The sequence below is a fragment of the Bipolaris oryzae genome (assembly GCF_000523455.1).
Source record: "Bipolaris oryzae ATCC 44560 unplaced genomic scaffold scaffold_48, whole genome shotgun sequence".
In the NCBI taxonomy this organism is placed as follows: domain Eukaryota; kingdom Fungi; phylum Ascomycota; class Dothideomycetes; order Pleosporales; family Pleosporaceae; genus Bipolaris; species Bipolaris oryzae.
In genome coordinates, this window is record NW_006911324.1 from 38,588 (window position 1) to 59,701 (window position 21,114).

General features: G+C 52.6%; 8 protein-coding genes across 8 annotated transcripts; 4 read left to right on the forward strand and 4 right to left on the reverse strand.

Moving 5' to 3' along the window:
- Positions 1–80: 80 nt before the first annotated feature.
- COCMIDRAFT_25512 (uncharacterized protein) lies at positions 81–476 on the reverse strand (the record flags this gene model as incomplete). Its single annotated transcript, XM_007688832.1, has 1 exon — positions 81–476. The coding sequence occupies one exon, from the start codon at positions 474–476 to the stop codon at positions 81–83; it is 396 nt and encodes a 131-aa protein (XP_007687022.1).
- A 782-nt stretch (positions 477–1,258) lies between these two features.
- On the forward strand, positions 1,259–5,534 carry COCMIDRAFT_92798 (uncharacterized protein; the record flags this gene model as incomplete). Its single annotated transcript, XM_007688860.1, has 4 exons — positions 1,259–1,358; positions 1,434–3,111; positions 3,166–5,439; positions 5,495–5,534. The coding sequence occupies 4 exons, from the start codon at positions 1,259–1,261 to the stop codon at positions 5,532–5,534; spliced, it is 4,092 nt and encodes a 1,363-aa protein (XP_007687050.1).
- Positions 5,535–7,219: 1,685 nt separating this feature from the next.
- COCMIDRAFT_25514 (uncharacterized protein) lies at positions 7,220–8,330 on the forward strand (the record flags this gene model as incomplete). Its single annotated transcript, XM_007688833.1, has 3 exons — positions 7,220–7,455; positions 7,509–8,123; positions 8,183–8,330. 3 exons carry the CDS (start codon positions 7,220–7,222, stop codon positions 8,328–8,330), a joined length of 999 nt encoding a protein of 332 aa, XP_007687023.1.
- A 1,527-nt stretch (positions 8,331–9,857) lies between these two features.
- On the forward strand, positions 9,858–11,673 carry COCMIDRAFT_92790 (uncharacterized protein; the record flags this gene model as incomplete). The annotated part of the gene is made up of 5 exons (XM_007688861.1): positions 9,858–10,184; positions 10,350–10,602; positions 10,669–10,820; positions 10,892–11,248; positions 11,332–11,673. The coding sequence occupies 5 exons, from the start codon at positions 9,858–9,860 to the stop codon at positions 11,671–11,673; spliced, it is 1,431 nt and encodes a 476-aa protein (XP_007687051.1).
- Positions 11,674–11,877: 204 nt separating this feature from the next.
- COCMIDRAFT_92864 (uncharacterized protein) lies at positions 11,878–12,948 on the reverse strand (the record flags this gene model as incomplete). The annotated part of the gene is made up of 1 exon (XM_007688862.1): positions 11,878–12,948. One exon carries the CDS (start codon positions 12,946–12,948, stop codon positions 11,878–11,880), a length of 1,071 nt encoding a protein of 356 aa, XP_007687052.1.
- A 1,389-nt stretch (positions 12,949–14,337) lies between these two features.
- Positions 14,338–15,035, reverse strand: COCMIDRAFT_35917 (uncharacterized protein; the record flags this gene model as incomplete). The annotated part of the gene is made up of 2 exons (XM_007688841.1): positions 14,338–14,827; positions 14,962–15,035. 2 exons carry the CDS (start codon positions 15,033–15,035, stop codon positions 14,338–14,340), a joined length of 564 nt encoding a protein of 187 aa, XP_007687031.1.
- Positions 15,036–17,070: 2,035 nt separating this feature from the next.
- COCMIDRAFT_4466 (uncharacterized protein) lies at positions 17,071–18,317 on the reverse strand (the record flags this gene model as incomplete). Its single annotated transcript, XM_007688816.1, has 2 exons — positions 17,071–18,096; positions 18,141–18,317. The coding sequence occupies 2 exons, from the start codon at positions 18,315–18,317 to the stop codon at positions 17,071–17,073; spliced, it is 1,203 nt and encodes a 400-aa protein (XP_007687006.1).
- A 215-nt stretch (positions 18,318–18,532) lies between these two features.
- COCMIDRAFT_92913 (uncharacterized protein) lies at positions 18,533–19,237 on the forward strand (the record flags this gene model as incomplete). Its single annotated transcript, XM_007688863.1, has 1 exon — positions 18,533–19,237. One exon carries the CDS (start codon positions 18,533–18,535, stop codon positions 19,235–19,237), a length of 705 nt encoding a protein of 234 aa, XP_007687053.1.
- Between the last annotated feature and the right edge of the window lie 1,877 nt (positions 19,238–21,114).

Below are 21,114 nucleotides of genomic sequence, written 5' to 3' on the forward strand. Positions count from 1 at the left end.
ATGGGCGTATTTTACATAGCTAGGCGACGACGCCAATCTCTCCTTGTTCAGTGTAGCAGCCAGCAGGGCGAGTGCGAGGATCACATCCCCAGACAGCAGTGCCCAGGGCTCGTGTTTCCGCGCAGGCGGTGGCGGGCGTGCCGCCGTCTGCGGCCTAGCTGTTGTGATAATATCAGAAACGGTGCGGGCCTGCCCATGCGTGAAACGTGTAGACCAAAACGTGCTGCTTCACCCGGCGCGCACTGAGACTGGAACGCGCAGCAGGCGGATATGTGGACGAGGGCGAGGCGAGGGCGTCGAGGTGGTACGCATCCATCTCGTATATAGAGCGTCGACGCCTGCAAGAGTGCCTCAGTCCCCTCATAGCCCGGCGCTGACCCTCGACACTCCCTCGCTCGTCTCCCTCGATCCCCGGTGCTTGGTGCGGGTGCTGTGCATTTGGCCCATTTTATTTCCCTCGCATCCCCAATCCCCATCTCGTCCCATCCCGTCGCCGCCCCCCGGAGTGACGTACGTGAGCACAGGTCTGGTTTGCGGCGGACAAGCACGTGCCGATCGCTTCCCAATCCGACCATCAGGCCAAGTCCCGCCATAGCCCATCACCACCTTCATCGCCCGTCGACGCTGCTGCCCGCCCTCTCTCTGCCCTTTTCCTCCTGCAGCCCTCTGTGCCCCCCTCCTTCCCCCCTCCATATCCTCTCCTCGATCGCTCCCTCCTTCGAAGCACTCTCTCCGCCCCGTTCTTTCGTGTTGGCATTGCCCACAGCAACCCGCTCCAGGGAATCCGCGCTCCTTGACCAGCTCGACCCTCCTTATCACGCCCTCCCCCCGGTCACCTTGATATCCATCCATCGGTCCAGACACGACACCCCCTCTCGCCACCTGCAGAGCTTCTCCCCGACCCATTGTCTAGAAAAAGTATCCTCTTCAACTCCCCAAAGCACCGCCTGACAAGCACGCTTGCTCTTACGTGAGTTTGTCCCCTCCCCGCTAGCTCCTTCTGAAGCATGCCACCTGCCGGCCCTGCGTCAACCAGCTCCAGCCCTCCAGCCCTCCAGTCCATCCGCCTCCTTCACCCGCATCCCTTACCTTTCTTTTACCCTCTCGCTCGCTGCATCCAGCCATTGGGCTCCTCTCGCTCACACCCACCAGACTATACAAGCTTCTTTTTTGGCCATTCCGAGTCCGTCCATCACTCCTCGACTAGCACACACGCTCCGCAACCGGGCATAGAAAACATCACACACACCCATCCGATATGGATCAACAACAAGGCCAGCAGGGCCCCATGGGTCCCGCCGGCCGCCGTCTGCACATTGCGCATCGCCGCAGTCCCTCAGAGCTGACGCCACTGATGAGTACGTTTGCCTAACTCCCCGGCGCCCACTTCGCATATCCTGTAAGCTTAGCAGCTGCTGACACGCATGAAACAGTGGAACAACTAGCCATTGCACAGCAGATTGAAGTCCTCCAGCAGCAACAGCAGCAGATCGCCGCAACACACCAGCAATATGTCAACATGGGTATGATCCAGCCACAGCAGCAGCTGGGCAACTTTCAGATGCAGGGCCAGATGCCCAGTGTCTCTCCCCAGGTCAACAACTACCAATTTGCCCAGCAGATGCCCCAGCAGCAACAGCATCTCGCTGTTCCAATGAACGCTCCCGCCCAGCCCTCCGCTCACCGCCGCAACCAGTCCGCCCTACCCAACGTTGGTCTGGGTCCCCCACCTGCACCCTCTTCCGGCGCCTCTGGATTCGGCGACTTTGGTGCACAACAGGGTGGTCAAGGCAGAGAGAATGTAAACCCTCGTGGCCGCGGCGGTGGCGGTGCTGGTGGCTCTGGTCACACCCGTCGCCACTCACTCGCTCTCGCAGATGCCAAGAAGGCTGCTGAGCAAGCCGAATCGAAGCGGAAGACTTCGGGCTTCCAGTTCCCTATCCCAGGCTCAAACGAGGGCAGCTCCAACCGTGATGCAAGCCCTGGCGCACCTGGTGCTGCCAACGACACTCCTTCAGGCCGAGGTGGACGAGGCGCCCACGGCCGTAGCCAGAGCATGGCTGTCGGACGTGGTGGTGGAGGCGCTGGCCGAGGCGGACCATCTTTCTCCTTCCCAGCTACAAGTGAGAATCCTACCAACCAGGCTACTCAGCAGGGCGAGTTCCAGCGTCGTGGCAGCCAAGGTCATGGCCGCAGCCAATCACGCAACTTTGAGGGCAACTGGAGACAACCCCAGAACAACAACCAGCAGCAGTCTACTCAAGACAACCAGTCCCAGAACATGGGCAACTTCAACATGAATCAAACCGCCAATGCCGCTCCTTTCCAGCCCGGTCACCGCAGTCGTGGATCGGTCAACCAGTCCCTTGGTGGTCTTGGTAACTTCCAGTATGCTGGCCAGCCACAGATGCAGATGCAGTCACCTCAGGCCCAGCTCCTGCTGCAACAACAGATGTTCGGTCAACCACTGAACCCTATGCAGATTGCTCACTTGCAGGCCCTTCAGGCTGCCCAGATGCAAGGTGGCCTTGGCGGCAGCCAGCATGCTCCTCAGATGAACATGCAGCAACAACAGCAGCAGCAACGCAAGACACTATTCACTCCTTACCTTCCACAGGCAACCCTGCCTGCCCTTCTCGGCGACGGCCAACTCGTTGCCGGTATTCTCCGCGTCAACAAGAAGAACCGCAGCGATGCCTATGTGACCACTACTGACCTAGATGCTGACATTTTCATCTGTGGTAGTAAAGACAGGAACCGAGCTCTCGAAGGAGATCTCGTTGCTGTTGAACTTCTTGACGTTGACGAAGTGTGGGGACAGAAACGCGAAAAAGAAGAGAAGAAGAAGCGCAAGGACAACGCTGACCCTCGCGGTGCTAGTATTGCCGTCAACGATGCCACCACGCAACCTGAAACTGGCTCTGAGGGTGGTATCCGTCGACGTGGCAGTCTTCGCCAGCGACCCACACAGAAGAAGAATGATGATGTTGAAGTCGAGGGACAAAGCTTGCTCCTCATGGAGGAGGAGGAAATCAACGATGAGCTCAAGCCTCTGTATGCAGGTCACATTGTTGCTGTCATCGAGCGTGTCGCAGGACAAATGTTCTCTGGGTAAGCCAATCACGGTTCACGCACACTCAGACTCTTTACTAATCTATATAACAGTTCTCTCGGACTCCTCCGTCCCAGCAGCCAAGCTACAAAGGAAAAACAGGAAGCCGAGCGCCAAGCTCGCGAAGGCAACACTGGCCGAACTCAACCAGAGCGCCAAGACAAACCCAAGATTGTCTGGTTCAAGCCTACAGACAAGCGTGTGCCCTTGATTGCTATCCCTACCGAACAAGCACCACGGGACTTTGTCGAGAAGCACCAGGAATACGCTGACCGCATTTTTGTGGCATGCATTAAGCGATGGCCCATTACATCGCTGCATCCCTTTGGTACCCTTGTTGAGCAGCTTGGTGTCATGGGCGACCTTAAGGTGGAAACCGATGCCCTCCTGCGCGACAACAACTTCGGCCCAGATGACTTCTCTGACGCCGTTATCAAGAACGTTGGCTTCGAGGACTGGTCGGTCGCCAACGACGGCGAAGAGGCTTTGAAGAACCGCCGCGACTTCAGGGGTGAGGAGACATTCACCATCGACCCCAACGGCAGCAAGGAGCTTGATGATGCTATCCACTTCAAGTATCTCGATGACGGCCGCGTCGAGATTGGTGTTCACGTGACCGACATTGCCCACTTTATCAAGGCCAACTCACTTGTTGACCGTGAGGCCAAGAAGCGCGGAACTGCCGTGTACCTTATGAACCGCACAGTCAACATGCTGCCCCCTAAGCTGTCCAACGACATCTGCTGCCTTAACCCAGGCGAGGAGCGCTACACTGTCAGTGTTGTCTTCAAGGCCGATCCGGCTTCTGGCAAGGTCTTTGAGGATGAGACTTGGATTGGCAAGTCTGTGATCAAGAGCTCTGGAAAGCTGTCGTATGACGAGGTCGACTCCGTTATCAGCGGTAACGACGATTCAGTCTCGGCAGCCCGTGCTAAGGACATCAAGATGCTGCATCACATCTCGCAAAAGTTCCGCCAGACTCGCTTTGGCGATCGCGTTTCCGATGTCAAGGCTCTGCGTCTAATGTACCAATTGGACGACGAGAACGTTCCTGTCGAGCAGAACATCTTCGACTCTTCTCCTGCGCACGAATGCATTGAAGAGCTCAGCCACCTCGTCAACGCCACAGTTGCGAAGAAACTTGCGGCAGGTCTGCCAGAGAAGGCTCTTCTGCGCCGCCAAGCACCTCCCAACCCCCGCCGATTGATGACAATTGCGGAGCGCATGGGTGCCATTGGTTACGAACTCAACACAGAGAGCAGCGGTTCTCTTCAGAACAGCTTGTTCGAGGTTGAGGATGACGATCTCCGAAAGGGTATGGAGACTTTGGTCATCAAGTCGATGCCCCGTGCCAAGTACTTTATCGCGGGCAAGCTACCTGAGGAACAGTATCCCCACTACGCCCTTAACCTCCCCAGGTACACTCACTTCACCAACCCATCCCGCCGCTATGCCGATATCGTCGTGCACCGCCAGTTGGAGGCTGTTCTGTCAAACGGCGCCATTGAGTTCACTGAAGACATTGAGGCTCTCGCCAAGACTGCTGAAATGTGCAACACCAAGAAGGACTCGGCTCACTCTGCCCAAGAGCAGAGCGTTCACATTGAAGCCTGCCGCAAGATGGACAAGGTCAGGCAGGAGAGTGGCGGTGATCTCATCGCCGAAGGTATCGTCCTTTGCGTGTACGAGTCTGCTTTCGACGTGCTCATTCCCGAGTGGGGCTTCGAGAAGCGCGTCCACTGTGATCAGCTTCCTCTCAAGAAGGCCGAGTTCGACAAGAACAAGCGTTTGCTTGAGCTCTACTGGGAGAAGGGTGTCCCATCATCCAACTACATCCCAGAGGACGAGAGACCCAAGCATGGCTCACTCCGTTCGGCCAATGCTGCCGCAGCTGCGCGTGAGGCTGAAGCGGCGAAGCAGCGTGCAAGGGAACAAGAAGAGGCTCAGCGCAGGCAAATGGACACCGGCACCATGTCCACCAATGAGGAGGCAGCGCTGTTTGACGACGACGACGACGACGATGATGATGATGATGCCAACGACCTCAACTCGAACATGGCCGGTGTGTCGCTGAACCCCGACCGCCCAACCCAGAGCATGCCCCCGTCGCCCACCAGGCGCGATCTTCCTGGTGCTCCTCACCGCGTCAACTCGGATTCGAAGATTGCTCAAAGTGCCGGCGAGGCTGCGGAGAACAAGTTGACCAACAAGGAGAAGTACCTGAGCTGGTTCACTTTGCGCGAGGAGAACGGCGACTACATCCAGGATGTACGGGAGATGACGAGGGTTCCAGTCATTCTTAAGACGGATCTGACCAAGAGTCCTCCGTAAGTTAATGTTCTTGTTAATGCCTTTTTGGACTTTGCTAACCGAAAACCTTAGTTGCTTGACCATCCGATCCCTAAACCCATATGCCCTCTAGGCAGCTTGCATGCTTTGACTCTGTGTGCGCGCGCCTGCCGGTTAGGATGCAAGAGCATGCCTGGCCGTGTCGGCAGACCTGCCACCTGTTGTCTTGGTATAGAAAATTGAATGAAGGACATTTACTAGGTTTTGAGCTAAGAAATGCACGGAAATCTGTGTATTGTTTATGTGCATGCGGCCAAGTACCCTAAGTCGCGACATACACGGTTGCAGCTCTTATATGCAGTAGCGATAGTCGATAGTACATTTAATGTGTTGTTAACCTTGCAAAGGCACGTGTTCCTGGGTGAAGATCAAGCTTGTTTGACCGTGACAGGCGTGTGCATTGAAGCCAACTCCACAAATCTCGCGGGTGCCTGGCAAGGCTACATCTGTGGTATGCCATGCGGCCTCAGGCTTTTGACAGGATCAGGTTTTGACACGCGACATGGCGGTCCGGAGAGCAAGATTGAACAGACATTGGCTGTATGAGGTGGAAACATGGTCCTGCATGGCGCAAGTACCGGTCTTTGTTTATCCCGGTGGGATCGATTGCGACAAGCTGCCGGCATCCGGGCCTCAAGGTGATACTGGGGCAAGCCATCTCCACCAACGGATCTACTACTTCCCATGGCCAATCCGGGCTTGGTCGACTAGTGTGCCTGTACCTGCATTCGTTTCTCCCGCCGAGTAGGCCAGCCTTGGGGCCTAAGGTGTCAGGTCCATAGAGCCGAAATGCCAGTGGTCCTACATAAGACTTGGCAACTTGTTAATGTTTTGGATGCCTCAGCCACGCCTACAACCCCTCGCTCTTGGTATCTTAACACCATCTACTACTATTCATCCACCAACCCCCACGATAACCGCCGCCAACGACAAATTTTTTTTCGCGCCCACTGTCCAGAGTAAGTGCAAACGCACTACGAGGCAGCTGCAGCCTTGTTGTTGAAACAGTCGCAAACATCAGTCTTCGAGCTAGAAACACGCTCGTATTGACATGAAGAGCTGTTTGCTTCAAGCCTCATGTCATGAGCCACATCACCGTTCCGCACGGAAACTCAGAGTACCGCCGTCATTATTCCATGCGTTATGGCTCACAGTCGAGTATTTCCAAGGGCGGCTCTGCTGTCTCCGTGTAGGTGTTGGTACTCTTGGGGTTTCAGGGTTGGTCTTCGCGTCACAGGCCCCTGGACCTGCTACATCACGCGCCTCCACCACTAGCCCCATCATAACGTGCCAGACTAACTCGGCGGTTGCTACCCTGTCAGTGGGCAGTTCCTTGACGATCAATGGATCAATCCGCCAAGCTCCAAAGCTTCAACAGTCACGGATCTGGTAAGGGACGCCAGTGCATGCGCGGGAACCCACTGTCCGCCACAAACACTACATCCGCCCTCCGAATTTAGTCTGGCGTCTCAGATGCGGTCTAGGAGTCGCAGCAGTATCTATAAGGTCCATTGGCAGCCCACCTTGTTTCCATACTCGTTTTCAGTTGGTTCATCATCGACGAGCTTCTTCTCTCTTCTCTTCCATACCTAATAATCAAACCACATTCCTTACGGTTTGCCTTTTCTCAGTCCCTGGTTGGACTTTTTTTAGACAATTTTTAATAATCGAATTCAAAGCGAGTCTTTGCTGGAGGTCCCTCATTACCAACTTGTCTAACCTTTTTAACACCGAACCAACAAACTTTAATTCAACACTATGCCGAGCATAACATCCATACTCAAGGGCCTCGTGGCCGTGGCGCCTCTTGTGGCTGCCATCCCTGCCGAATACGGTCGTCGGGAAATGGCCTCGATGCCAATGGCCATGCCCCCAACGATTACCGAGAAGGCTGAGCCCGCAGCAAAGGCAGCGGCTTCCCCATCGGCTTCCCCATCGGCGGCCGCAGCGGCAGCACCAGCAGGCGGATTGACTGATGTTGACATCCTCAACTTGTAAGTGCATGATTGGAATTCAATGGTGGTGAGCAGAGGCTAACAGCAACCAGTGCCCTGACTGCTGAGCATCTCGAATCAAAATTCTACAGCATGGGTTTCGCCAAGTTCCCCATGAGCGACTTCATGGCCCTTGGTCTGAGCGAGGCTCAGGTCAAGAGTCTCATGATGGTTGGCCAGACCGAGGCCACCCACGTAACGACTCTCCAGTCCGCCATTACCGGTGCTGGCGCAAAGCCCGTCGAGCCCTGCGAGTACAACTTTGACGCTGCTCTCGCCAGTGCCGACGCCATGGTCAAGACTGCCCGTGTTCTCGAGGCTGTCGGTATCTCCGCCTACCTTGGTGCCGCCCCTCTCGTCAACTCCTCCGATGTCCTTGCCGCCGCCGGATCCATTGTCACCGTCGAGGCCCGTCACCAGGCTTTCATCCGTGTCGCTGCCGGTGCCGAGCCCGTCCCCGCTGCTTTCGATGTCGCTCTTGGACCCCGTGCCGTCTTCACCCTCGCCGCTCAATTCATCAAGTCGTGCCCTCAAGGCTCCAACCTCAACATCCAGCCTTTCCCTTCCATCGCCCTTCAGAACCCCGAGCAGGCTACCATTGGCCAGAACCTCAAGCTTGCCGACCCTGCTCAGCCCTCTGGTGCCATGTTCTGCGCTTTCGTTGCTCCGTAAGTTTTTTCACATTCGCCTTTTCCATATTAGATGCAAAGACTAACGCTTTACACAGTGCCGGTGCCCAGTTCACTGACATCACCGATGGCAACTGCAAGGTTCCCGACGGCATCTCCGGTGAAGTCTACATGATGATCACCAAGAGCAAGTCCATCACCGACGCCGAGGTCCTTGCCGGCCCCGCTGTCCTCCAGCCCTCATAAACGCTTTCGCCCTCGTCTTTTTAAAAACAAAAAATGAGCCCAAGCTAGCGCTGCGAAAGAGTCTTCCCTGTTGTCAATATTTCCCCTCTTTCTTCAAGGGGTTACGTGCGGAACGACTGGAGCGAGCAAAAGAAATCTAGCAAGAGACATTTTTCATAACGAGCGAAGTATGTGCATATGGATAAAAACCCTTTTTTTCTCTACAGTCATTGAAATGCAAGTGTTGAAATCTCATCTATAAACATCTTCTTTCTATGTACTGTTATTTTCCTTTTCCTTTTCATTATCCGCACTGTTTTTCATTTCCTTTTTTTGTTGTTCTCTTTTTTTCTTTACTACGACAAAGAGTCTGATTGGTTGTGGTGGAAGACGACGACACACATCAAGATACCCTTCAAGCAAAAAATGGCAATAGGTAGTCGAAGAAGAGGCGCAGGGTGAGGAGGAGCAGGAGCAAGCAAGTAGCAAAACAGGTGTGTAACCGGGTAAGGTAGATTCCGTGAATCATACCAAACTCCCTTCATACACACGTTGTAGTATTAGGTTCGGTTAATGGCAGGGGGTAGGCAAGGTATAAGACAAACACGATAACGATTTCAAATATCATCCAAAAAAATCCATTTCTTTGTTTTCCCATATATTTCTCGAGGCACTGATGAGACGCGGGGCTGACTCGCTGGAGCAAGTACATCGGTGAATAACTGGTTGTTGGAGGTGTGCATTATTTGTGACAGGTTCGGGTGGATTACTTGTATTGGAATGGGTGGGGGTGGGTCCCCTCGTTGCAACGGGCGCGGTTTCAAGCTCGCAATTTATCGATGCTTCGAGTCAGGGCATTTGGTAGAGAGAACCGCCCCAAGTCCGACAACGTTTCTGGCCTGCACGACGACTCTGCTCGCCCACATGCCCGATTTTCTATGGCATGGAATTTGTCATGGGGGATGGCGCAATGTCTGTCGCGTACATAGTAGATCTGTACTCGGTCTGTATTATTTTTGATCTTGCAAAGTCACGTGTAGGGAGACAAGTCTATTTGCTCCGAGTCGGGCCGACAGCCAAGAAACCTGGGGAAAGCCTCTCCAAATCCGCATCCGCCACCTCTCTTATCAATCTCCCGAACATGACCCGCCCGCACCGCCATTGACGCTAAAGTGCGAGATCCAGCTGCGACTGATTGGTCGACAACATGCATCTCCATGTGGAGTAATACGACCGAAATGTTGAGTCGAACAGCCATGTCGATGATCAACTGAACAGCGCAGTCAAGTGATCAGAAAGCACGATAAAAAGGCGGTGCGAGAAGGGCGTTTATGTTTCTTTCTTTCTTCCCCCCCCCCCGCTCCACACACCCACATACACACTTCTGGAGACGGTGGAGTCGAAACCAACGTCATCACGTAGGTAGGTAGTAGTGTATTTAAACAATCCGGGGATACTGTACAACCTTCTTCGCGCACGCACCCAATCTTTTGCTCTCACCGGTCCAACACCTTTCGCCAACAAACAATACACAAAACGGCAGCCGCGATGCACCAAAACGGCAGCGCATCGACCTGCCTCGAGCAGCCCATCCAACTCCAAGACGTCTCCTCGTACCTCGCCAAGCCCCCAGATGCCAAAGTAGCTGGTTCGCTGCATTCTAATAACTCTGGTGGTGGTCTGCGGCTTTCAGATACAAAGGGCATGCAGAGTAGCGATCCTGTGGAGAATCTCCCCTCGCCGACGACACAGGCGGCGCAGAAGCTTGAGCTGTGGAATCACCCTCGCTCCAACTTGTTCAGGGTTGCAGCGGCGTTTTGGAGCTTTGTGGTCATGGGGAGTAATGATGCGGCGTATGGAGCGCTGATACCATATGTATGTTTGACATCCCCTTCTTTTTCCTTGAATATTCCCCGATGATTGATAAACGCTGCTTGAAACGCGGCTCGGAAGAAAAAATCTCCTACAGACAATAGAGCCCGAAAAAAAGCAAAAACATGGAGAAATCGCTAACATGTTTGATTGTTCGGAAAATTATAGCTTCAAGAATATTACAAACTATCCTTCGTCGTCATCTCGCTCGTCTTCCTCTCGCCACTCGCGGGTTACACGGCGTCGGCGCTGCTCAACAACACCATTCATCTCAAGTTTGGGCAACGAGGCGTTGCGGTTATTGCGCCGAGCTGCCATTTGATCGCTTACATTGTCATCGCTGTGCACCCGCCGTATCCCGTTTTGGTTGTTATTTTTATGCTGGCTGGGTTTGGAAATGGACTTGCTGATGCTGCATGGAGTGAGTCCAACCATATTTTCTTTGACAGAAAGAGAAAAAAGAGACGACGCTGACGACGAAACATAGATGCTTGGATTGGTAACATGGCGAATCCAAACGAGGTTCTAGGCTTCTTACATGCGTTCTACGGCGTTGGTGCTGTGCTTGCCCCGTTGATCGCTACGACTATGGTTACGAAAGGAGATAGGCTGCCATGGTATAGCTTCTACTACGTTATGGTAAGTACTACCCCCTTCTCCTCAAATGCCCACGTTAGACCCTGTCAGCTCATAACAAAAAACCTTTGCAGATCGGTATGGCTGTTCTCGAACTCGGCACGTCAATGGCCGCCTTCTGGCGCGAAACAGGCGCAAAATACCGTGCTGCTAACCCCCGCACCACCGATACAAAGGATAATCGCATGAGGGAAGCGCTTCTCCGCCTTCCTCAGGCTAGAGTCACCTGGCTCTGTGCACTTTTCTTGCTCGGCTACGTAGGCATCGAAGTCGCCCTTGGAGGCTGGATCGTCAAGTTCATGCTCGAGGTGCGTGACGGCGAGGAATTCGCAAGTGGAATGACTGCAACGGGGTTCTGGATGGGAATTACCGTGGGAAGAGTCGTACTGGGCTTTGTGACACCACGATTAGGAGAGAAGCTGGCTATTTCTGTGAGTTTTTTCTTAGTCTGAACTCTTTTTTGGGTGGTTGGTACCAGGATGAATGTTGTATGACTGACACATCGGAATATTAGATTTACCTCCCGCTAACCATGGCCCTCGAGCTGATCTTCTGGCTCGTCCCGCAATTCTACGTTTCGGCTGTTGCAGTTAGTTTACAGGGATTCTTCCTCGGTCCTCTTTTCCCCGCTGCAATCGTCGCGGCTACGAAATTGCTCCCGCGTCACTTGCATGTCGGTGCGATAGGGTTTGCGGCTGCTTTTGGTGGGAGTGGAGCTGCTATTTTCCCTTTTGCGGTCGGCGCTATTGCGCAGGCAAAGGGCGTGCAGGTGTTGCAGCCGATTATTCTGGCGCTTTTGGTCGTTATTCTTGGGTTCTGGCTTTGTTTGCCCAGGATTCATAAGAAGAATGAGTGAAGAGAATTTATGTGTGGACGCAATTGAGAGAGGGAAGGTGGAGAAGGTTTCACACAAGATATAGAGCCACTATTTCGGTATGTCAGTACGGATTTATTGAATACGAGCAAGTTACATTCGTTAGGGAGCAAATCCACTTCCTTAAAAATCATAATCTTCTTTGATGTCCACCAAGTCCACTTACATCTACCAACACTCAAACATTCAATGCGACACAACCTCCACCTTCTCCCTCTCCCCTCCCACCACCTGCTCTTTCCTCTCCAACCCCCTCCTCACCTCCTCTACCCTCTCCTGCGAAATCTGCACCCCCGCCCCCGCCGCAGCCTTAACCCCCTCAGCCATCGCAATAACAACCTGCTTCATCGCCACCATCGTATCCCCCGCCGCGAAAACCCCTCTAACACTCGTCTCATTAAACATGGCATTCACAATCCTCACATGCCCCCCCGCCTCCTCCGGCACCGTCTCCACCCCCAACTCCTCAATCAACCCCTGCGCCCGATTCACAGTAGAAGGCTTATGCACCACAAACCCAAACCTCTTCTCCTCGCCCCCTTCAAACCGCACAGTCACACCCTCGACATGGCTAGCCCCATTATTCACCATCCCTACAATCCTCCGCTCATCCAGCGTCGCCCCCATGGCCCTCGCCACCACCACCGCCTCCTTCACCTTCGCCTCCTCCCTCACCTTCCCATTCGTCAAAATGGTAATCGACGCCGCCGGATCCAGCGCCGCCGCCATACACACAAAATGCGTGTACGCCGATGCGTCGAAGCCGAGAATCGCGATGGCGCTACCGCGCTGCTCGTACCCGTCGCACGCGAGACACTGGTAGATATGCGCGGGCCAGTTTTCAGCGTACCCGGGGATGGCGGGGAAGATGTCGCGGGAGCCGGTTGCTAAGATGAGTTTTTTGCCGCGGTACGACACACCCGTGTCGTCTGTGATTTGGAACCCTTGGTATGGAGAGGGTGGGGTGGGGAGGGCGAAGACTGATTTCCGCGCGCAGGTAATGGTGGCGTGGTGGAACCAGACGGTGTCGTAGCGCGCTTCGATTTGCTCGCGGGATATGCGCCGGAAGTCGTCGGGTGGGAAGTGGTCGCGGGAGGCGACGGTGTGCATGTGCTGTATGCCCTCATTGCGGTATTGCTGCGAGTCGAGGACGAGGGCTGTGGTGCGGGTGCGGGCGCAGGTTAGGGCTGCGTTGAGGCCTGCAGGGCCGGCGCCGAGGATTAGGATGTCGAAGATTTGGGGGCGGGGGAGGGTCATTTTTTGTTTCTTTCGTTTGATAGAGATAATGGACGATGGGGATATGGTAAGAGAGTGCTTGAAGAGTTGTGGGTTTTGATGGTGGTTTTCTAGCGGTGATGCTACACTGACTGTTATATACCAACACTGCCCTACGAATCCGCCAGAAAACTATCCCAAAGCCTCCGTCAGACATCCAAGTGCTCTCAGGATGGATTAAAAGCTGGTTTGATACTAAAGTGTTGGGATTTTGTAATGTGTAGACGCCACTCAGCTTCGCGGGATGAGGTTAAAGTCGCCGATTCGAGTGCCGACCTACGCTGCAGATGAAATGTCTCCGAAAAAAGTTTCCGTACCAGCGTAGGTGAGACATATCCATTGGATGTTGTTGTATCTGGCCATTTGATTTGATCGAGTATACTGGTTGTCTTGAAGACGAGTCTTGAGACGGTAGTGGAAGGGTTGGCTGCGTACTACTAGCGCATGCATGCCGACAGTGATCCCGTGACTTTTACGCCAGAACTTTGGGGGCTTGAAACCTTGTACATGGTTCTCTGGGATATCACGGTGTCTCTAACACGACGGATATGGTGTAACGAGGAGCAATGAGTGAGCTGAGATGCACGAGCGTACATGGTGGTATGCAACCCACGATACGAAAAAGTCTTAAGAATCTGACTAATGCATCCAGAAGACAAAAACCCATCTCATCTGACTTCTGAATACTCAAAATTGGTAATGTCCAACGCCACACTGACCAGAGGCATCACTAAATATCAATACGAGACTGACGCGTGTCATTCCCTCCACCCTTCACGGACCGAGCCGCCTAGCACAACACGAAGAGAACCCTGCTCCCGCGTCGCAAATATATCACCCGTACAATCTCACCATGCGTCAGCAATTTAAAAGGTCTACAGTGTTAAACTGATTAAGAATTAAAACTAAGCAAACAGCTATATACTACTACTGCTACTAGTATCATCTCCCATCTCATCATCATCCTAGTCCTCCTCCCTCTGGCCCCATCCACCCTCTGGCCCAGCCCGGCCCATACAAGACAAAACACATTAACAACCAGGTTCTCATGAGGTATGTCTCCCATCAAAACATGTTCGTATCCGCCAGTAAAATCAAACAAAAAAAATCAGCAAAAAAAAGGTATAATGCGGATCGTTCCTTCGAGAAGGAGTAACAACATCGCGTCGTGAGAGAAAGGCGTTTGTGAGCTTAGCCAATAAAAAAAGGAAATAGAGGCGCTGCCCTGTAAGAAGCATCTTACACTCTTCCATTTCCCCTCACTTCATGCTATTGCATGAGGTGAACTGGAAAAGAGAGAAAAAGAGTGTAAAACGAAGAAGAAGAAAAGTAGTTCGCATAGTAAAGAAGACATGTAAAAAAAATCCTTCTTTACAAAGCAAGAACACCGACGAGGCCGATGAAAGCACCAAGACCAGCGCTGAGCGAGAGCCTAGATGCCGCACCAGTGAATGCAGGACCCTCAGGACCCGTAGCACTGGGCGTAGGAATCAAGCTCAAACTAATCGTACCGGTAGCGCTAGTCGGGGGCTTGGTGATAGCACTCGTGCTGTTCAAGCCCGCAGTCGGGTACGGCGTGACAGCCGCACTGGACGAAGGGGTGGTATGAGTAGGGCTGGGAGTCGATGAAGAAGTCGCCGAGGGAGTAGGCGTGGGGGTAGGCGTCTCATGCGGGTAGATCTGGGGCAAGAGACTCTGCACGTCGGTGGGGAGCGCCTGGTACCACGCCGGGGTGCTGCTGGCAGAAAGGCACGAAGCCATTTCCGAGGCGAAGGCGGAAGGGCTGGCGAGGGCGTAGGAAATGCTTTCCGAAGGGATGGCGTGAGCGAGGACCATGAGGACTGAGGTTTGAATTTCAGGACTGTGGGGGGGATTTAGGGTTAGCCAAGAGATCTTGTTTTGTGTGTAACGTTGGTAGTCGTGTTTGCGGAGAGAACGCGTGGTAGTCGCGTTTTGCTGATCATGGATTTGAATGAAATGTGGAGTTTGACTTACGCAACACCAGCAATGTCCGCGCTGGCGCCCATGAAGAGCGCACCGAGCGCTACAGCAGCAGTGGAGAAGCGCATATTTTTTTTCGTTTGTTTGGTGTTGATTAAAATGAGCGATTGGTTATCTCGTTGGGATGAGATATGTGGCGCGAACGACCGGAAAATGAGTGTGGGGATGAGCGAAAAAAACGCAGGGCAACCAAGAATAATGAGCGTAAGGTTTGGAAGGGTGAACGCGAGAGAAACATATTGATGAAGAGGATCCCGGCAGTATTTGAAACTGGGGAGGCGGCTCGTCAACTCACGATAGTATGCTCATCCGCCTGCCCGTTTGGAGAAAGGGCGGTTAACAAGGGGCGCAAATTTAAGATTGCAGCAGCGCCAGTAGGATATAGCCGCGGGCGAGCATATTGGATAACAATCACGCGCTGGTCGAAATGAATCGCTGGTCCAGGACGCTGTTCTAATGCTCTCCTTTGCCTTGATTGGCGGCTAGATTCGCGACTTGGTGTTGTGCTTTTGCTGTACCGGTCGCATGCCCAGTGAGCGCAAACACTGCCTCGTAAAACCTGCTCTTTGGTCAGCGCTGACAGCCTCACCGTATGACAGCACTCCCTCTCGCAGCACCGCTTGGCTTGAGTCTCATTTCCCGTTGGCGTGGGGAGAAGTGGCTAACGGGCCAATGGCACACCTATCAACGACGTCGCTAGCGTTGTTGTCGAATTTCCACTTTATAAGCACGACAGGGGTTCCATGCACTGTCTCCAGGACAGCCCACATGGTGCTCCACTCAAAGGGAATGCAGGGACGGATGAGGTGCATGCGCCGTTCTTGACAGCCTCGCCGTCAGTCACGATATCCTGCTTCTTGTTGTTTTGTGCGCTCAGCATACCAGTGCTTTGTCGACAATGCAACAAGGCATGAATCTCCTGAAAACACCGCTACTGCCGCCACCAGAGAGCGGCCCAGACTAACAATTGACAATGAAAAATATAGTGCCTTCTCTTAAGTAACTCCGGCCGTCGCCCAGATTTTAGCCGTATCAAGCAGCCATTGCCCGTCTTCCGCATCAAAATCGTGAACTTGACCGCCCGGCACTTCAAACGGGAAGATTCTTTTTCCCAGCCAACGCTTTCGTATGAGGCGCCTTATATTTCCTACTAAGAAACAAACAGTAACCAATCTCCTTTCCCCAAGACCTTGTTCTTTTGCTCGGGTCGGCTCTGACTTGTAGGTGTAAAGGAGTAAGGGGCAAAAAGGACCGTGTCGCTGCATCGCATTATAGCATGTATACGTTTCGGGTACCGAACAGAGGCGACCGTTATTTCCTCTATTTCACGGTTCATTTATGCCAAGCACAGTAATGTGTATACTTGAGTAAGTACTTACGGATGAAAGATAGCAAGACTAGGCCACATGTGCGTATCTCTGCCATCGTTGTAATGTCTCGCCGATCGCAATATGTTTTCGATATATCCCTTTCAATTACGAGTATAAGAACTGCACGAAATACTCAAGTCTTGATACTATTCTCCTTTTGAGAGATTTTTGACTCAAGTTGCATTGCGTTCATGCCACGCCCCGAAACTTTCTTGTTTTTTGTTTCGTCCCACGGTTGATGCTCGTAGGGTGAGATCCAGACCCAGAGCACATGCCCGCTGTTATGTAATCAATTCTGGTGCGCCATTAATCTAGGGATCGGGTTGATAGAAGACGTGGATGACATGTGTTAGGTATGACAGATGTCGTACCGAATGATACGATGCTGGCGCCGGTCGGTGCTGTGAAAATCATACTGGCGGAGTTACTACCGGCACTTGCCCTTATTAGAACTCCAGATACTGGTATCCAAGACCGCAATACTTCGGACTCTCAGTGAATGCTTCTCAAGAATATAGTCTAATTGGATGATTGCTCAACTTTTGTTTTCTCTTGCCATCTAACATAACAACAAAATGGTCTGATAACATCGTAACTCGTTAGCAGACACAGACTGTAAATGCAAACAAATACAAAAGCTTTTATCATAAAAATCAGCGCAGCGAAAACCATTACCACATTATTCATCTCTGCAAAAAAAACCTTCATCACAGCAACCACATCATGCCTCGAACTAGGCCTTCTTGGCCTGTCCATTGGCCGCATTTGCAGCCTTCCCCTCTGCCTTTTCCTTCTGTTTCTTCTCAGCAGCTCTCCTCTTCGCGCTCTCTTTCTCAAGAATCTCAATCGTCTTCTCGCTGCTTTCCCACAGCTTCTTTTGCAGCAGCTCGTCGTCAATATCTTTCCTGGTCCAGATGGATCTTCTGCACTCCTTGAGGAAATATGCACCCTCGCCCCTACCCCACTGGGCCTCCATGGCTGCATAGAGGAAAGTTTGTGCACCTTGATCGGCACTCTTAAGGACCATCCACCAGAATGGCCACGTAACAGTGTATAGTGCTAGACCCCAAAGCGTACCAAAGGTCAGGTAACGTCGCATACCTGGTGTGCGTGTCCAGCCCGGATCTACCATGATAACCCGCGCATTCATTGGTTTCTTGTCGGGCCGGTCATACTTGGAAAGATGCTTCTGAAAGGCAACAGCAAACGTCATGAGGGCAAGTTTCGACGTTGCGTACACGGTCGATGGCGTGAAATCCAGCTGTCCAGGCTCACTCTTGGCATTCTTTTTCGACTTGTCCTCCAAGCCCGGCAGCTTTCCTCCCATGTATGAGGAGCAGGTACCGAAGATGATTCGAACGTCACGATCAGGAGGCTGTGCTCGGAGCGCTGGGCTGAGAATACTCAACAGATGGAAGTTGGCAATGTAGTTCAACCCCCAAGTCGACTCCAAGCCATCCTCTGTCTGCGTTGCTTTTTTCCCAGGGGGTGTCATGGTATTTGCACAGAGAACAATCATGTCCAAACGGCGAGGCGGTGCGTTATCAACCCATTTTGTTGCGAATTGGCGTATGCTGTGCAGAGATTCGAGATCGACATGCTCAGCAGTGATGAGCTCGTTGCCGGTTTGCGTGCGCAGATCTTCGATGTAGTCGACAAGAAAGGGGTCGACGAGTGGCTGTCGGACGAGAAGGACAATTTGTGCACCGCGAGACGCCAGGCCTCTGACTACCTCAGCACCTATACCGGTTGTCCCGCCCTGGTTCCGTTAGTAGGGTTCAATATCAGACGCTAAAGACTTACTGTGACCATGACCACCTTGGAGTGCATGTTCCTCTCGGAGCCGTTGTTGGCCCCATTGAAGAACCATTTCAGCGCATAAATGGCTACAAAGACGGCCGCAGCCTTGATTATGGTCCAGCCATATGGAATGGAATCAATGCCCTCGGCGAAGGCCTGGGCGATGATGTTGACGGGCATGTTTCTTGGCGGAAAGTGGGAACGGGAAGGCTTCGGGGACGCGGCTCAACCGTGGCTCGCTAATGCCCAAGTACCGCAGGTACGCACGTGGCGTCATATCACGTGACTACGCGTTCAACAGATCGCCATCGATTCACCCTCCCTCCCAGATAAAAGCTCATACGCTGCAACCCCTTATTGCCTCTACGTGATTTGTCCGGCACAGGAAAAAGAAAATGACGACATCTTCTTCGACACACACGTCTAGAGAGCAGCAGACGGAAGATGAGCTTCCCGAAGATGATCCCAACATATCCACCGCACCGTTTGTCGAGCAGCGCGCTTTTGGCCGGGGTCTGTGGAAGAATCCCATTCAATTCGTCTCGTCTACCCCTGAGACACAGCCAGCAGCTGCATCGACAAATGGCAAGACCATGGCAGAAAAGTATCTTGCTATCATGTTCCCCAACGGCCAGCCGCAGCCAGAGCCCGATGCATATCCTCGGTGCGGCATCTGTGGCGAGCCTGTCAAGGAGTCAGATCAGCGCATTCACTATCTGAGTCCTGCACATCAAGCTGCGCTTCCCCGCGCACCCATCCCCTCGGCCATAGACCGAACGCGGATGGGGCTCAAGTACATGGAGAAGCACGGCTTTGACGTAGATGCGAGAAAAGGTTTGGGATCAAGTGGTCAGGGCATGTTATTCCCGCTCGTTCCCAAAGAGAAGCGCGACAAGTTTGGTTTGGGCATAGACAAGAAAGAGCATGTAAAGCAGAAGGCGTTGGGCGGTGCTAGTCGTGCAGATGTCAGTCAGGGTAGACTCGATGCCGGCAAGGTCAGGAAACTTGCGCAGATCGAAAAGAAGAAGCACGAGAAACTGCAGACGATGTTTTACGGTAATGATGAGGTGGAGAAGTACCTGGGCCAACTGGGCGGTTGACCGCCGAGATGGCATGGCGAGCAAAACTGCCAGAAAGAGATATTATGCTTTTGTCACGACGGGCCGAAGATACACGCCGAGTATGCGATCAAGAAAAAACGTCTTTGGGAATACGCGTACAACGGATGACGCCATACCATTACCGAAATTATCCACGTATTCGGCGGCTTGTTATCTCACGGCGTTGATTTCCTAGATTTCGACCTCGTATTTTTTTTGTAATGCCGACAACACACGAGCATTTTCCACAACAAAGAACCCCCCCCCCCCCCAAATCTTGAATAGTACTTACGCTCCGGAGTAAGCCAAACCAAGCATGACCGTTGCAGCCGAGACTAGGCACCCGCCCGCTGTTCTCAGTGTCGCCCCACCACCATCCTGAACCAGCGATTCCCTCCCCGCACAAAATTAACTAACACCGTTCGAAAACCCAACAAACCTGTTTCTTTCGGTTCATAAACGCTCTTGTCTGTATTCTTTCCATCAAAGAAAACAACCAAGGTCGCTTAGCTCAGTTGGTTAGAGCGTGGTGCTAATATTCCATCGCCGGAGACGGCTTAAGTTAACGCCAAGGTCGCGAGTTCGACCCTCGTAGTGACCATCATCTCTTTTTTTTCGGATGTAGCAGCCTGTCCGGGTGGAGTAGGGGTGGACTGTAATCTTTTTTTTGTTGCTAACAGGGGAGGGGCTGTGTTCGTTAGCGGGGAGCCAGCGGCAAAAAAAACCGCCATGCCAAGCGGAGATTTCCAGGTACGCTGCTGCATTATGTTTTGAGGGATTAAGGAGGGAAATGATGAGGAGGAGAAGGGTAGAGAGTCTGGATTGGCATAACTGCGGTTCCCATTTCTCTATGCATTCCGGGTATCACTCTTTTTTGCTATGTCTTTTTCCACGGAGTATTGGAAGATGGCACATCGAGCGACTTCACGATCATCTTCTACCGCGGTAGTAGGAAAGCCTGGGTTGGACGAAGAATACCATATCTCCACTCAACTGTCATCTATGATTCGCATTTTTGCTTGGTTGAGATACATCACAAATTTCAAGTCCGCCATCGAGTTCCTCTCATCCCAACTCAAGCATGGCTTGAATCCGTCTCGTTGGTGTAGTTGGTTATCACGTGGGTCTCATACCATCACGCATGACTGCTTGATTGAAGCAGATATCCCAAGGCCGCCAGTTCGAGTCTGGCACGGGACAGTTGTTTTGTTTTTGTTGGTGTTGCTTGCTGGAATCGTGTGTTGTGTGGTGGTGGGTCTCTTTTTTTTTGTGGGTGTGGGTGGATGGTGGGTGACGAGGAACATGAGACGGTGGGAGGGGGTTAGTCCATCACGAACATGATGGTTGAAATGGCATGTACTTGCATTTCTCCCTAGACAATACTCAGTTTTGATGTAACATCAAATGCACAAACATTCAAAGCGCATCCCAGGTCCATCAATGTGACAGTATCTCTAGGGAACCTCATGTGCACATCCATTGCACATTGCATGTCATTGTGGAGAGAATATGGAGCAACAGACGCTTGAATACATGGACAACACTCTATTCAAACACACTTCACGTTTTCCAGATTGAACAGATGATGACACGACAACACTCGCTTCTTTCATTATAATATTAACGTTTCCCAACAACATACGTCAATGGGGGCAGCGGGAGAGGGAGAGATAGCCAAACACGCAGCAAACATCAGCCCGTCAACTACAGGCCCAGACCATGCAACACCTCCCCAGCAACTACAACTACCGCTGCTTCCTCCCGCTCACTTCAGCTGAGCCATATATAACCCACACACACAAGTGGCAAGACAGAACCAACAGAGAGAAAGACACAATCACAACCCCCCTTATATCATTCCGTCTTGCCATACTACG